Below are 15,649 nucleotides of genomic sequence, written 5' to 3'. Positions count from 1 at the left end.
CAGGCCGGGAAGACGGACGAGAAGGAGGGAGGGAGGGACAGAGGGATCGATGGAAGGAAGGAAGGGTATGAAGGAAGGAGAGAGGCTGTCCTTTTCCCCCAGTGTTTTCGGTTCCCTGCGCTCTCCCCGCCGGCCGCGAAGCAGCATCTCCTCCCAGCTCGGCCCCCGCCCCGCCCCCTAGCGTCGGAGCCCCGCAGCCAGCGGCTGGCGCCTATCTCTTTAAATGACAGCTGTGGCTCGGGTCCCAGTCCCGAGCCTGACGTCAGTGCCGCCTCCCCGGCTGCGAGGAGTAGTTAGCGCCACCGTCCGCGCTCGGGGCTGGCTGAGCGCTAGCAAGCTGCTGGGGCGGCGAGTTGTCTTTGCTCCGGCCCCTCCTCCCGCCCTCCCCGCGGGGAGTCCAGCGGCTGCCTAAGAGCCGCTCGCAAGTCTCTCTCACACTTCCCCGCCGTCACCCCAAAGGAGCAGCCGCTCCTCCCCGCGCCTCCACCGCCGCCGCGGCGCCCGCGGAGCTCTTCTCCCGCGCTTCGCTCCCCCGATGGAGCCCGGGCGCCGCCGCCGCCGCCGCTGCCCCGAGCCCTGAACGGGGACGCCCCGGCCGAAGGAACGTGCCGCCCGGCCCGAGGGCGCACCAGGCACACGCCAAGGCCGAGGGCTGCCGAGGGTGGAAGGCGCGGGCTCCAGCAAGGAGAAAGTGCTGCTCTCCCGGGTCACTTGGCCGGCGGCGGGGGGACCATGGCTTTGAAGGACACGGGCAGTGGCGGCAGCACCATCCTGCCCATTAGCGAGATGGTCTCCTCGTCCAGCTCGCCGGGCGCGTCTGCGGCCGCCGCCCCGGGGCCCTGTTTGCCCTCGCCCTTCCCCGAGGTAGTGGAGCTCAATGTGGGAGGCCAGGTCTATGTGACCAAGCACTCGACGCTGCTCAGCGTCCCGGACAGCACTCTGGCCAGTATGTTCTCGCCCTCCAGCCCCCGGGGCGGCGCCCGACGCCGCGGAGAGCTGCCCAGGGACAGCCGGGCGCGCTTCTTCATCGACCGGGACGGCTTCCTCTTCAGGTACGTGCTGGATTACCTGCGGGACAAGCAGCTCGCGCTGCCCGAGCACTTCCCCGAGAAGGAGCGGCTCCTGCGCGAGGCCGAGTACTTCCAGCTCACCGACCTGGTCAAGCTGCTGTCGCCCAAGGTCACCAAGCAGAACTCACTCAACGACGAGGGCTGCCAGAGCGACCTGGAGGACAACGTCTCCCAGGGCAGCAGCGATGCGCTACTGCTGCGTGGGGCGGCCGCAGCCGCGCCCTCGGGCCCGGGAGCGCACGGCGCGGGCGGCGGCGGCGCGCCGGACAAGCGCTCGGGCTTCCTGACGCTCGGCTACCGCGGCTCCTACACCACCGTGCGAGACAACCAGGCGGACGCCAAGTTCCGGCGTGTGGCGCGCATCATGGTGTGCGGGCGCATCGCGCTGGCCAAGGAGGTCTTCGGGGACACGCTCAACGAGAGCCGCGACCCCGACCGGCCGCCCGAGAAGTACACGTCCCGCTTCTACCTCAAGTTCACCTACTTGGAGCAGGCGTTCGATCGCCTGTCGGAGGCCGGCTTCCACATGGTGGCGTGTAACTCCTCGGGCACCGCCGCCTTCGTCAACCAGTACCGCGACGACAAGATCTGGAGCAGCTACACCGAGTACATCTTTTTCCGTAAGTTCTCGGGCTCCCCGCCCCTTCGCCGACCCGCGGTGAGGTCTGAGCCCGGCCGGAACCCGGACGGGGCCGGTGTCCCGCGCGGGGGCTTGGTTAGCCAGGAAATGCGAGGGGCTTTTCCCTGTTCGGCCCCGTCACGCTGTGGACACAGTTTAGGGCTGCCTCCCTGGCGATCTGCCTTTCGATCCCCGTCTTCGTCAACTCGGGAGCAAGCGTTTCCCAGCCAGTCCTCTTTCTTAACTTCACTGGATTTGCGCTCCGACCCTGCGGTGCTCTTGGAGGCGCTGGGCGCCCTTCGGCGGAGGGCGGGGGAGAGACGCGACCCAGAGCTGGGCGCGTTAGGTCCGCTTCTCTCTGCTTCCACGGAATTCCTGCGGGTTAACTTATGCGGGTCTCGGTGGTGTCCCTACAGAGGGCAGTTTGGCATCGGGGCGTTTCGGCGCACGCCAGGATCACCTCCAGTTGGTGCGGGTCTGGCGCAGAGCTTACAGTTACGGGTGTTCTCGGCAGGGGGCAAGGAGAGAAGGGACCTCCGTGCTTCCTGAGCTCCTCAAGGGCCCGGGGCATGAGAGCAGCTGGTGGGAAGGAGGTGTCCATCCACTCAGAAACCTCAGACTTCCCTCCCCCACGCCCGTAGTCGGTAACTGCTGGGTGTTTTGAACAGCGGAAGGTGGAGGGACCTGGGATTTGGATGTCTTCTGCTGTCAGGGTTGGCGATTAGGAAGGGACGTTGTGCGCGCGCGCGCGTGTGAGTGTGTGTGTATGTGACTGTGTTTCCTTTCTGGGCACCTCAAGTGCAAAAGGGGTCTTGAGCCCACTTTTCCAGGGGGACTGAAATGCAATGGTTTTCTGAAATGAGAGAAGGAGGGTGAAGATTTGGAAAGCATTGGGCAGGGTGCGTTTTGTAGTGCGCTTCAGGAGGGGGCTCTGTGGATCAAGTTCAAGGACTACACCAAATATCACGGGCGCTGGGGGGATGGGACCGGCACAGAAATCCGTGACGCTTATAAAGGGAGCAGGGCCACAACTAGAGAGCTATTTGGACAAATGAAAAGCCAGCTGGGATGGCGGCAGGAACATCATTTGGCAAACGCTCCTTCTTTGGCAAGACACAGGAAGCTTCAAAACTTGCCTGTAGAGTTGGGGAGAATATCATTGACCGCTTATGATTGAAATAGACAGCTTTAATTGTATCTATTTCTTTTGGTAATTCACCTACTGTTTGGGAACTACACAATTTATTGCACTTTATTTTGACTGGAGAAGTGGAAAAGACTTTTTTTTTTAAATTTTTCTTTTTCCACAGGTGCAAGCTTGATTGGAAGATGCTCATTGTATTTTCTAGTAACCTTGGAGATATGGTGACAAAACACAGCACACTGGGCGTTAGTGTTAGATTGTCTTTTTTAATAGTGCTGGATTTCCTGTGAAAACGATTTCACAGAGAAGCAAAGAAAGTGCAGGTTGTAGTGGTAGATAAAATCTAATTTTCTTAATTATATAAAAGTATTACTTGTTGTACAGTAAAAAGTTTGATAGAAAAGTTGCCTAAAGGAAGGTGATATTTTATTATCTATATAAAACTGGGATCTCTTCAATATATATTAAGTAATTAAAACATTTTTTACCATCACTGTTTACATTTGATCCTTTATCAATGGGACCTTTAACTAGCATTTCAGCTCTTAAACATGTGTGTCATTCAAATGTGGGTATACTCCATTTTAGAAGACGAGACTTCTTTTGACTCTTTTATGGCTAGAGGTTTTTGTTAGAAGATATGAGCATAAGTGCTCAGTGGTTAAGATTCTTGCATTTTGGGATCTTTCACAGTGTTGGTCTTTCTTTTTCCCCTAGAGAGTTGTGGACTTGACTTTGGTTTTGAGGAGAACATAGGTTGTATCTAATTATGAAAACATGCCCTTAAAATAGTTTATTGCAGTGGGAAACTCAGGCAATGTAGCTAGCAAGGTAATTTGAGAGATATTTGGAATTTAGGATATTTAACTTCTGGAGCCAGAAGTGTTGATAAAATAAAATATCTCTATTACAAATAACTATGTGCAGAATACTCACATAACTAATGAGCTCTGAGCGTCATTCATAAAAGTCCTAGAAATGTAAGTGCTACAGCCTTCTTCATTGATTACTCTATGGGGAAAGTACATGGTTCCAGGTTAAATAATGCTCTTCTGAAGTGGTATTGTAGTCATTGACTAACCAAATGTAATATAAAACCAATTTGTGACGTAAAATTTATCTTGAATTCTATTGTATATGCATTTATTTTATATTTTATATAGATTGTAGCATATTTCACAGATTATTTTACACATGATTTCTTTTAATATTGGTGAATGAAAAGATACTGTCAAATTTTATATTTCCATTCTCTTCAGCTTAGGTAATGATGTTAAGTATACAGAGTATACTTATTTTGTTTAGCAGTCTCTAAGAAAACTACCAGTATTATTCATAAAAACAAAATTAATGGGTGAGCTTGTTTGTCCACTATGTTTTAGAGATAGAAGGTAGCCTTATTTTTTATTTCCCCTTTAGCACAGTTTTTTCACCAAATACTTATTTTTGTGTATAACATGTATCAGTCATTTTAACACCTTTTAAAAATCAGGCTATGTGTGAAATTAGCAGCATGAAGATTCTCTGAAAACTACAGAATTGTAGTTTATACACTGGAACTCCAGCTTCAACTCCTTACTCCCTCTCCTCTTTTTGCCCCCCCCCCCGTTTCTATTCAGATGGGAAGAGAGTAGCACATGGTTCAGTAATCTTAAACACTGCCATTTGCCAAATGTGTGATCTTGGTTAAATTATTTATTTTTTCTGAGTCTCCACTCCCTTACCTGTATAATGGGGGTTATTATAGTATCAATTAAAAAATATTTTATTTATTTGTCATAGAGAGAGAGAGAGAGCACAAGCTGGGGGAGCAGCAGGCAGAGGGAGAAGCAGGCTCCCCACTGAGTGAGGATCCCAACGGGGAACTAGATTCCAGGATCCTGGGACCATGACCCCAGTCAAAGGCAGACACCTAACCAACTGAGCCACCCAGGCGTCCCTATAGTACCAATTTCATAGGATATGAGAATACATGTAAAGTCCTTAGACCAGGACTCGACATATAATAAAAGCTTAACAAATGTTAGCAGTTACAATTAATTGTTAGCCATATTATACAAAGTTTGATATTCTTGTCAATATTACATTTTAACTTTGTTATATACCAAGTATAATCAATTTACTTATAAAGTCAATTAGAAAATTATTTTGCAATTAAATGATAACATAATAACTTTCAAAAGTTTGACACAACCAATTTAATAACAAGTTCATTGTTGGAACTTGAATTTTTCAGGCCAAGTTCAAGTTACCTGGGCTTGCCAGTCTTTCTACAGTTAGTTTTTGGGATCAACTCCAACAGAACTCTTTTCTGATTCAGGGCCAAGAAGTGTTTTAATGTTCTCTACTAGGACTTGAAAGTTTGGTAATATTTTCTGACAAACACTGAGCTAGATTCATTATCTCCTTAAGTGCTTGTATCCAAGTCATTGGGTTCCAATGCTCAAGGTTATATACAGGCTATTAAACATTTAATACTAACTTCATCTGGCTGGATGGACACTTTTATCTATTCTCAGTGTTAACTCATTATTTTACCAAGTCTTTTAGACTCTGTGACCTATACTAATGATATTACCATTCTATATTACTCTTTTAATACTGAAAATTGTCCTTTCTTGAAGGAAAGTAGAGTGATTTTTATGCTTTTTGTTTTTTGGGTAGGGGTTATCTGTTAGGTGCGCCTGTCATGTTTCTAGGTATATCTAGAAGACAAGGCATTTTATGTTGGCATTGTACTACATCAACAATAAATAGTTATAGGCTTGGCACGAGATATGTAGACTACCCATAGTTAGAATAAACAGTATATATATATATCTTTTATTTCTCACAATCAGTGTGTTTACAGAATGGTAGTACTGCTCTTATCTTAAAGTGCTTCCAGTTTTGTACTCCATGTGTTGGTTGAGTAACATTTGGTGTAAAGTACATACTTCTCTAGGATGCACTTGATATTCTTTACATTTGGTATACATTTTTTGTTGTGATCTATGAGAGTGCCAGATCTAGGAATTAATGCCATTACTGAACTGAACTTTGAATTCCGATTTGTCTTAATGGATTTTTATATCTGGTCTTTCAAATCTATTCTGATTTATTTGACTGTGTATGGAGGAATATAACTAGTTGAGTTGAAAATATTTGAACAACTTTTCAGTCTTATGTTAGCAGGCCAGTTGTATTCAAAGCTTTCTAAAAAACATCTTTAAAAAGTTATTCTATTTATATGTATACTTTTAAAATTTTATATTATTTTCTAGTCTAAAAGTGCTTCTACTTTTATCATCAAATGTTATATGGAAAAGAATTTTGTTAATCATTTTTTTTAAGATGGTTCTTTTCCTTCTAAAGCCTTACTAGTTATTTTTGTAATTCCAACGTGAAAATTTCTTTTGCAACCACATGACAGAATGACTTTTGAGTCAGTGGAGAACAAGTAAAAGGAATAGATAACTTTTTAAACACCAGCATCCTGATTTCATGCAAATAAGTGAAATAATAAAGTGGACAGAAAATGACAAAAAACTTGGGGTGAAAAAGTTTGGAGGCTGTGCTTTGTCACTGGGTTCTGTTTAAGGGCTTAAACTTTTATGTCTGGCATAGTACAGTCTCTAAACTTGGTTTTTTTTTTTTTAAAGATTTATTTATTTGGGGGGGGAGAGGGGAGGGGCAGGAAGTCAGGGAAGGAGAGGAAATCTCCAGGGACCTCTGCTCTGAGCACTGAGCCCCACACCTGGGCTTGATCTCAAGACCCTCAGATCATGACCTGAACTTAAATCAAGAGCCTGATGCTTAACCAACTGAGCCACTCAGATGCCCATAGACTTGATCTTTTTAAAATAGGATTATGACTTTAACTTTCCCTGCTACCTCTATAGCTTCTTGTCAGCTGTTATTTGGATTATGCAGCTGGAAGGCTAAATGACTATCAGTTTTATTGGTGGAGTTCTTTTTTTTTGGTAAGTTAGATTGCCAGAACTCACTGTGTGTGTGTGTGTATGTGTGCATGCGTGCATGCGTGCTCGCATGCACATATGCGTGTGGGACTATGCCTTAGTTAAAAAAAAAAATCGCCTGGGAAAAAGAGAAATAATCTGTATGAAAATAAGCATCAATTATTATCTATTCTATCATCATGAGTTATTAACTGGCATTAGTTAAAAATGTGAAAATGATTGTCAACTTGTCATCTAAAAGTAGCTCTTGTTTGATTATGAAAGTTATACATTCAGTTTTAAGAATTATATAGAAAAAAAGTAAAATTAAAAATCACTAACAGTAACTAATAAAATCTTGATTTATTTTCTTCCAGTATTGTTTCTATACATTGTTTTTGTCCTATACAAATTGTTTGTATACTGTCTTTGTTTTGTTTCATACATTTACTATACTTAATGACATTTTCCCCATGACATTAACATTTTTATTAACATCTTAGATAATAAAATTATAATGCATGTCTTTTGCCACATACAGTATCATAATGGTGTTGGTGTTAAATATTCTCCCTGTAAACTTAGAAAAAAGTTGATATTTTTTCCAAAATACAGAATGTGTAATAAAAACAACATTTACTGTGTACCTAATTTTGTGATGTGTTTTATATACATTACTTATTTACTTCTCGTAACATTCTTCGAGCTTGGTTCCCTGCAACTCTAGTCAGGAAACTATGATTTGAAAAGGCTAAGTGACATCCCTGGGTCATAGACCTTATGGGGCTGAGATGGAATTTGAATAGATCTGTTTTACTTCAAAGCCCTTCCTCCTAAACATATAAAAGTTATGCTTATTTGATGCAGTCAGTCAATTTGACAAGTATATTTCAGTGTTCCCTGAGTACTTAGAACTTAGGTCTACAAGCAAAAAAAAAAAAAAAAAAAGTAGTGTGAATTATAGATGAATGAATCAAATATTTCTACATTAGATTTCCCTAAGAATACAGTAAATGCATATTTTTATGTCTTTACTTGATAAAAGAGTTAATTTTTATTGCATAAGTCTATCATATTTATGAATGTTTTTTAAACTAAAGAAAACAAACCATTTGACTCAATTCAGCCCTTTTTTGGGGGGGAACAAATATTTATAAGTTCAATAAACTGACTTAAATGTGACAGTGCTAAGGTAGTCATATACTCCTCTTCCATAGAAAATTCATTTTTGTTTTATATATTAGAACATATTTTATCTGTTTATATGTTCTTTTCTTAGAAGATGGCATAATGAAGAGGCTATTTTAGTTTAAATCAATTTTGTTAATTACATGTAGTCTATTGGTTCTGGATAGTGGTTAATGGCATTAAATTATATACTTAGTATAATTCAATTCAAAACAATATTAAATACCAGCTGGGTATTGAGTATTGAGATTGACTCTTTATGTCTATTGAGATTGACTCTTTCTCTCTATCTCTGTCTCTCTCTACATATAATCTGTATGTTGTATGTATTGTATGTACATGTGTATTTGAAGTACTTGGAAAGTAGCATTTTAGATTACCCTTCAATTTATATTTATTGACACATTTTTTTTAGACCTTCTTTTGAATTAATTTAAGGGTGTTTGAATAAACCGACAGCATTCCGTAGCAGCTGGTCTCCTGCAAGACATGCTGGTGTCTTTTCTAATCAAGTTTATTCTTTCAGTGGTGAGAGGCTGTGCCATCGGAGGTTTTGAAAGGAGTTGCCTAAAGATGAAAATGACTTTATTCTTAGGATTTCAAAGTTACAGGTGAAGTTAGCTACTTTTAAGTTCTAAGGGTAAGGGTGAACCTTTCTAGAGCTGACTTGAATATACATGCCTTGCATCTATCAGCTATAAACTCCCCAACATTCACTTTTGTGGGGGAGCATTTCACAAAATTGAATTATCCTGTAAGGCTAGTTGTATTTTGCATCATCCAAAGCAAAAGTAGATGAAGTATTTTATGCTAAGCTTGTATTATTTACAAGTTTGTATCCTAAGCTATTGGGTTTTTTTTTTTATATTAAATTTTTTTTAAGATTTTATTTATTTATTTGACACAGAGAGATCACAAGTAGGCAGAGAGGCAGGCAGAGAGAGAGAGAGGAGGAAGCAGGCTCCCTGCTGAGCAGAGAGCCTGATGCGGGACTCGATCCCAGGACCCTGAGATCATGACCTGAGCCGAAGGCAGTGGCTTAACCCACTGAGCCACCCAGGCCCCCCCTATTAGGTTTTTTAAGTGTATTCCTCAGTTTCATAGTCCTGCAACACTGAGTGTACCTTTACTGTAGAATCCTTTTGAATTTGGTCTCTGCACTTGCCTAGGTACACGGTCCTTTCTACATTCCTACAATATGTAGTTTTCTTTCTCTCTCTTTATTCCTTTCTTGATAGATCCCATTTTTCCTAACTTTATTGAGCTATAGTTAATATGCAACATTTAGTAAGTTGAAAATATACAACATAGGGGTGCCTGGGTGGCTCAGTGGGTTAAAGCCTCTGCCTTCAGCTGGGGTCATGATCCCAGGGTCCAGGGATCGAGCCCCACATCAGGCTCTCTGCTCAGTGGGGAGCCTGCTTCCTCCTCTCTCTCTGCCTGCCTCTCTGCCTACTTGTGATCTCTGTCTGTCAAATAAATAAATAAAATCTTAAAAAAAAAGAAAATATACAACACGTTAATTGGATACATTTATGTCTTGCAATATGATTACCACTACAGCTTTGGCCAAAACCTCAATATCACAAAATTACCATTCTTTTTGTGGCTGGAACATTTAAGCTCTACTTTAACAACTTTCAAGTAGAGAGTTCAGCATTGTTAACTATAATCACAGTGCTGTACATTAGATTCCCAGAACTTAATCATCTGGTAACTGGAAGTTGGTACCTTTTGACCAACTTTCTCCCTATTTCCCCCATCTCTTAGCCCTTGGTAACCTCCATTCTATATTGGTATTCTACAAGCTTTTCCTTAAATTCCATGTATAATGGGTGTCAGAAGGCATTGGTCTTTCTCTATGCATAATGCGCTTAAGGTGCGTCCATTTGTCACAAACAGCAGGATTTCTTTCTTTCTCTTGGCTAAATGATATTCCTCTGGATATACCCCACACCTTTTGTATCTGTTCCTCTATTAGCAGAACTCAGGTTGATTCCATATCTTGGCTGGTGTGAATAATGCTGCAGTAAACATGGGAGTTCAGATATCTCTTTGAGATTCTGTTTTCATTTCCTTTGGCCATGTACTCAGAGGTGGCTTTCCTGGGTCATGTGACTCTCATTTCATATTGACCTTCTGCATTAGTCCTCTCCTTGAAAACTGACACCAGGTCTTACTTTTGTGTTCTCAGCTCCCAGTGCAGTGGCTAGTACATATTAAGCACTCAACCAAACATTTGTTTTCTGAAAAAAAGTGCAAATTAATGAATGAACTGAAGATGTTGGCTGTTCCATTAGTTACTGAATTAAGATTTAGTATCGCTTTTATTTATTTATTTATTTAAAAGATTTTATTTATTTATTTGAAAGAGAGAGAGAGAACAAGCGGGGAGGAGGGGAAGAGGGAGAGAGAGAGAGAGAAGCAGGCTCCCGTAAGATGAGGGAGCCAGACGTGGGGCTGAATCCCAGGACCCTGCTGGGTTCCTTCTCAAGACCCTGGCATCACTGAGCCTGAGGCAGCCGCTTAACCAACTGAGCCACCCAAGTGCCCCTCTCTCTTCAATTTAAATTGAACTTATTAAGCAATTACCAGGCTATACCACCATGGGACAGGACATACAAATATGATTGAAAGAGACCTTGCATTTAAATGGTGACCTCAGGAAACTCTGTGTAATTATGAATTATGTTATTAAGTATGAGTGTATTAGCAAGAGGCAGGAGTGAAAACGTGAGGAGTTGTTCCACAGGTACCCATGAAGAATAAATTAAGTAAAATGTTAACAAATATAGAGGCAAATTAAAATAATGTTATAAATGGACTCATTAGCATTGTCAACATACACATAGATGCCGACACACATTTATTTATACTTAAATGATACAAAGGATGTTGGGCAAATGCTCTGTGCTGCAGCCCGTCTGCAACCACACTTGTCTTTTAGAACATCTTAGATGCAGAGTGCCTGCTACTTCCAGACCTAGACAGGCCTACTGTGCTGTAATAAAAGGTCAGGAATTATTTGACTATCCTGGTAGGTATTTACAAAGGTGAGGATCTGGTTCACTCTATATTGCAAGCTCAACTCTTAGTTTTTGAAATACACTTAACAGATAATACTATTTTGTGATCGATATGGCAATGTCGATTTTACTTATATTCATTAACCTTGTGTCAAGATAGTTAATAAAAACACAAATCAGCTCTGCAATAACAATACACACTTCATGATACCAGTAGGATGCTCTTTATTTCAATGTTTATTCACCAAATGTAGTCCAATGCTTATCCAGCGGTTAAACTCAGAATGTTATTCCACCATATGGTTACCATTCTCATAATAAAATCTGTTTACATTGGGGGGAAAAGTAAGCTAAACACAACAAAGGAATATAAACAATATATAGCACCCACTTCTTGTCACCAAAAGAGTGAGTGATTTAACCATTAAGTTGTGTTACTTCCATTTCTTCCACAAGTGAAAACAACCAAAGCTTGACTATAAATGGAATTCAGAATATTGCTCTTTCTCATCATTTTGTATAATTAGGCAGTTGTAATTTCTGTATGAGGAGGATAGGGAGAGTAATAGTGTATTAAGGGGGAGTCAATACCGGAATCTACTGGCTCCGACTCTGAAGAAGTGAAAGCCTAGAACGCTATGAATAGTTCAGTACTTCTTGGTCAGATTCTTTGGCAAATTCTAGATCTAGCTTCGATACCTGGGGAAGATAACCTAATCTCTCTCCTGAAGGGAAAGTAAGGGAAGCAGTAGTACTCACAGGCTTGTTATGAGGATTAAATCAAGTAAGACTTAGAAGAACTATAGGCACAGATTAAATTCTCAGTGTATGTTAGGGGCTCATATCATGTAGTTAATCCCATTTCTCTGTGTTATAAATTCTCAGCACCAGATTTCTTCTCTTTTTCTTTTTGAGGAAATTGATAGTAAATACCTATTCAAATTGCTCTGAAAAGGTCCCATCATCATTAGTGAAATTTTACAAAAATTATTGAGCTAGTAAGTATAAAATCAACGTGAAAATATTATTAAAATAAGTTCATTCTAGTTGGTTCTTCATCGCTTAGGGAAAAATATACTTTTCTAGGTTTAGTGCTGGTCACTGGTCTTTTGACTCAATTAAGAAGAATACTGATATTCACTAGTTAGTGTCTAAACTATGACATGTATTTAGGCAAAGTCCCTTTTAATCATACTCCATATTTATATTTCTGGTGAATGCATTTAGCTTTGATTTTCAGCAGTTTTGCGCAAGAGAACAAATTGTCACAGAGCCAGGTGGGCTCAAACATCGCTCAGAATTTGGGCACTTGGCCAAAAATTTTAGGCTAGAAATTGGATTTAAATACATATTTCCATAATTTTGAGAAAACTATGTTAGCTTTCAACTCATTAGCTCCTATTGAAACTCTGCTACAGAAATTGAAATATAAGCTTTTTAGTTGCTTAAAGTTCAGGTATTTGAAGAAAGCAGAGATCTAAGGCAGATTCTCACAGCCATTCCGAGGTAACTCTCCCATATTTTGACTTCTTTTCATCTGGTTGGTGAAAACTGAATCTATGATGTCTCTTTGCAGGTGGAGGATAAGGATTCATACATATAATTCCAGTGATTTCTGTATTTTAAGTTTGAAGTATATAGTGTGTTACTTTGATACATTTATACTTCCTAATACATGTATTACATGTAATACATCATGTATACATGATAGCCCATGTAGCAATATTTTATTACATTATGTAATTATAGTGCAGTGTTATTGTCTGGATTCATTATGCTATGCCTTAGATCTCTATGGCTTATTTCTACTGGTTATAGTTTGTACCGTTAAACATCATCCTCTTAGTGCTCCCCCACCCCCCAATCCCCTGGTAATCACCATTTTACTCCATTTTTTTTTACAGGTTTAACTTCTTAAGATTCCACATATAAGCGATGTCATACAGTACTCGTCTGACTTTGACTTATGTTGCTTAGTATAACATGCTGAAGTTCTGTCCATGTTGCCACAAACAGCAGTATATTCTCCTTTCTCATGCCTAACTAATATTACACTATGTGTATGTACCACATCTTTTTATATATTTATTGGTGGACATTTCCAGGCATTTCCATCTCTTGGCTATTGTGGGCAATGCTGTGATAAACATGGGCATGGATAGGTCTCATCAAAATCTTGTTTTCATTTCCTTTGGGTATATACACCGTAATGGTAATTTTGGATTGTATGGCAGATTTTTAATTCTTTGAGAAACTTCCATACTGTTATCCTTAGTAGCTGGACCAGCTTACACTCCCCCACTACGGTACGTGTTCCTTTCTCATCAAATTCTGGCCAATACCTGTTGTCTCTTATATTGCAGATGTGAGGTGGTATCTCATTGTGGTTTTGATTTGCATATTTCTGCTGATTAGTGATGTTGAACATTTTTCCTGTGCCTGTTGGCCATTTTGATGCCCTCTTTGGAAAAATATTCTGTCCGTTTTTAAGTTATTCTGTTTGTTTTTTGTTAACTGAGTTCTTTACATATTTTTGTTATTAACCCCTTTTCAAAGGTATGATTTGCAAAAATTTTCTTCCATTCCGTAGGTTAGTTTTTCATTTCATTGTTTGTTTGTTTGTTTGTTTCTGTGAAGCTTTTTGAGTTTGATGGAGTCCCATTTCTTGGTGTTTACTTTTGTTGTTTGTGCTTTGGACGTCACATCCAAAATATCATTACCACGACCAGTATCAATGAGCTTCTTCCCTTCTCTTCTTTTTCTTAACATGTAAAAAAATATTGAAGTATAATTGACATACACTATTATATTGGTTTCAGGTGTACAACATATTGGTTTGACAATTCTATACAGTATTCAGTTCTTATCACAATAAGTGTAGTCACTATTTGACACCATATGATGTTATTACAATATTATTGACTGTATTTCCTGTGCTGTACTTTTCATCTTGGTGACTTCTTTATTTTATAACTGGAAGTTTGTAACTCTTAATCTCCTTGATCTATTTTGCTCATCCCCCACCTACATCCCCTCTGGTAACTACCATGTTGTTCTCTGTATTTCAGACTCTGTTCATTTTTAGATTCCACATGTAAAGTGAAGTCATTTATTTGCTTTTCTCTGTTTGACTTATTTCACTCAGCTTAATACCCTCTAGGTCCATCCATGTCGTTGCAAATGGCAAGATCTCATTCTTTCTCATGTCTGAGAAACATTCTATTGTGTACATACCACATCTTGTTTATCCATTCATCTTTTTTTTTTTTAAGATTTTATTTATTTATTTGACAGAGAGAGATTGAAAGTAGGCAGAGAGGCAGGTGCAGGGAGGGGAATCAGGCTCCTTGGTGAGCAGAGAGCCTGATGTAGGGCTGGATCCCTGGACCCTGAGACCATGACCTGAGCCAAAGGCAGAGACTTAACCCACTGAGCACCCAGGCCCCCATCTGTTCATCTTTTGATGAACTCTTGGGTTGCTTTCATATCTTGGCTTTTGTAAATAATGCTCTAATAGACATAAGGGTGTGTTTCTTCTTGAATTAGTGTTTTTGTTTCCTTTGGGTAAATATCCAGCAGTAAGATTACTGGTTCATATGGTATTTCTATTTTTAATTTTTTAAGGAACTTCCATACTGATTTTCACAGTGTTTGCATCAATTTACATTCCCACCAGTAGTGTGCAAGTATTCCCTTTTCTCCACATCCCAGCCAACTCTTGGTATTTCTTGTCTTTTAGGAACTAGCCATTCTAATGGGTGTGAGATGATATCTCTTTGTGGTTCTGATTTGCATTTCCCTGATGATGAGTGATGTTGAGCATCTTCTCAAGTGTCTGTTGGCCACCTCTGTGTCCCCTTTGGAGAAATTTCTACTCAGATCATTTTCCCATTTTTTAATCATATTTTTTCTTGGTATTCAGTTGTATAATTTTAAAAATATATTTTGGATATTAACCCCTGCAGATATATCATCTGCAGATATCTTCTTGAATTCACTTGATTACCTTTTTGTTTTAATGATGCTTCCCTTTGCTATCCATTTTTTTAGTATAGTATCAATAGTTTATTTTTATTTTATATTTTATTTTGAGTATAGTTGACATACAATGTTACATTAATTTCAGGTGTACGACTTAGTGATGTAACAAGTTTATACATTATGCTTTGTTCACCACAAGCATCTGTCCTGTTATATCACTATTACAGTATCATTGACTATTCTTTATGCTGTGTTTTTTCTTTTTGCTTTTGTTTACCTTGCCTGAGGAAACATAGCCATAAAGATGTTGCCAAGGCTGATGTCTAAGAGATTTCTGCGTGTGTTTTCTTTTAGTTGTTTTATGGTTTCAGGTCTCACATTCAGGTTTTTAGTTCATTTTGAGTTTATTTTTGTGTATGGTGTACAAAAGTGACTCAGTTTCATTTTTTTGCCTGTGGCTGTCCAATTTTCCCAACACCATTTGTTGGGGAGACTGTCTTTTCCCTGTTATATGTTCTTGCCTCTTTTATCATAAATTAATTGACCATATAGGTGCAGGTTCATTTCCTCTCTATCCTTTTCCACTGATGTATGTGTCTGTTTTTGTCTTAGGACCATACTGTTTTGATTACTACACCTTTGTTACATATCTTGAAATCTGGGAGCTTTGTTCTTATTTCTCA

The 15,649-nt window shown here is 40.4% G+C and overlaps 1 protein-coding gene across 1 annotated transcript in view; it reads left to right on the top strand.

Annotated features, from left to right (window-relative positions):
• Positions 1-650: 650 nt before the first annotated feature.
• Positions 651-15,649, top strand: part of KCTD8 (potassium channel tetramerization domain containing 8) — a 255,662-nt gene continuing 240,663 nt past the window's right edge. Inside the window, exon 1 of the mRNA XM_059383344.1 lies at positions 651-1,690. Coding sequence (XP_059239327.1) covers positions 733-1,690 — 958 coding nt within the window. The 5' untranslated portion in view covers positions 651-732. The remainder of the gene's footprint in view (positions 1,691-15,649) is intronic.

Source organism: Mustela nigripes, chromosome 1 (assembly GCF_022355385.1).
Source record: "Mustela nigripes isolate SB6536 chromosome 1, MUSNIG.SB6536, whole genome shotgun sequence".
Taxonomy (NCBI): Eukaryota; Metazoa; Chordata; class Mammalia; order Carnivora; family Mustelidae; genus Mustela; species Mustela nigripes.
The sequence above is the reverse complement of the archived record's forward strand: the minus strand, read 5'-3'. Positions and strand labels throughout refer to the sequence as shown.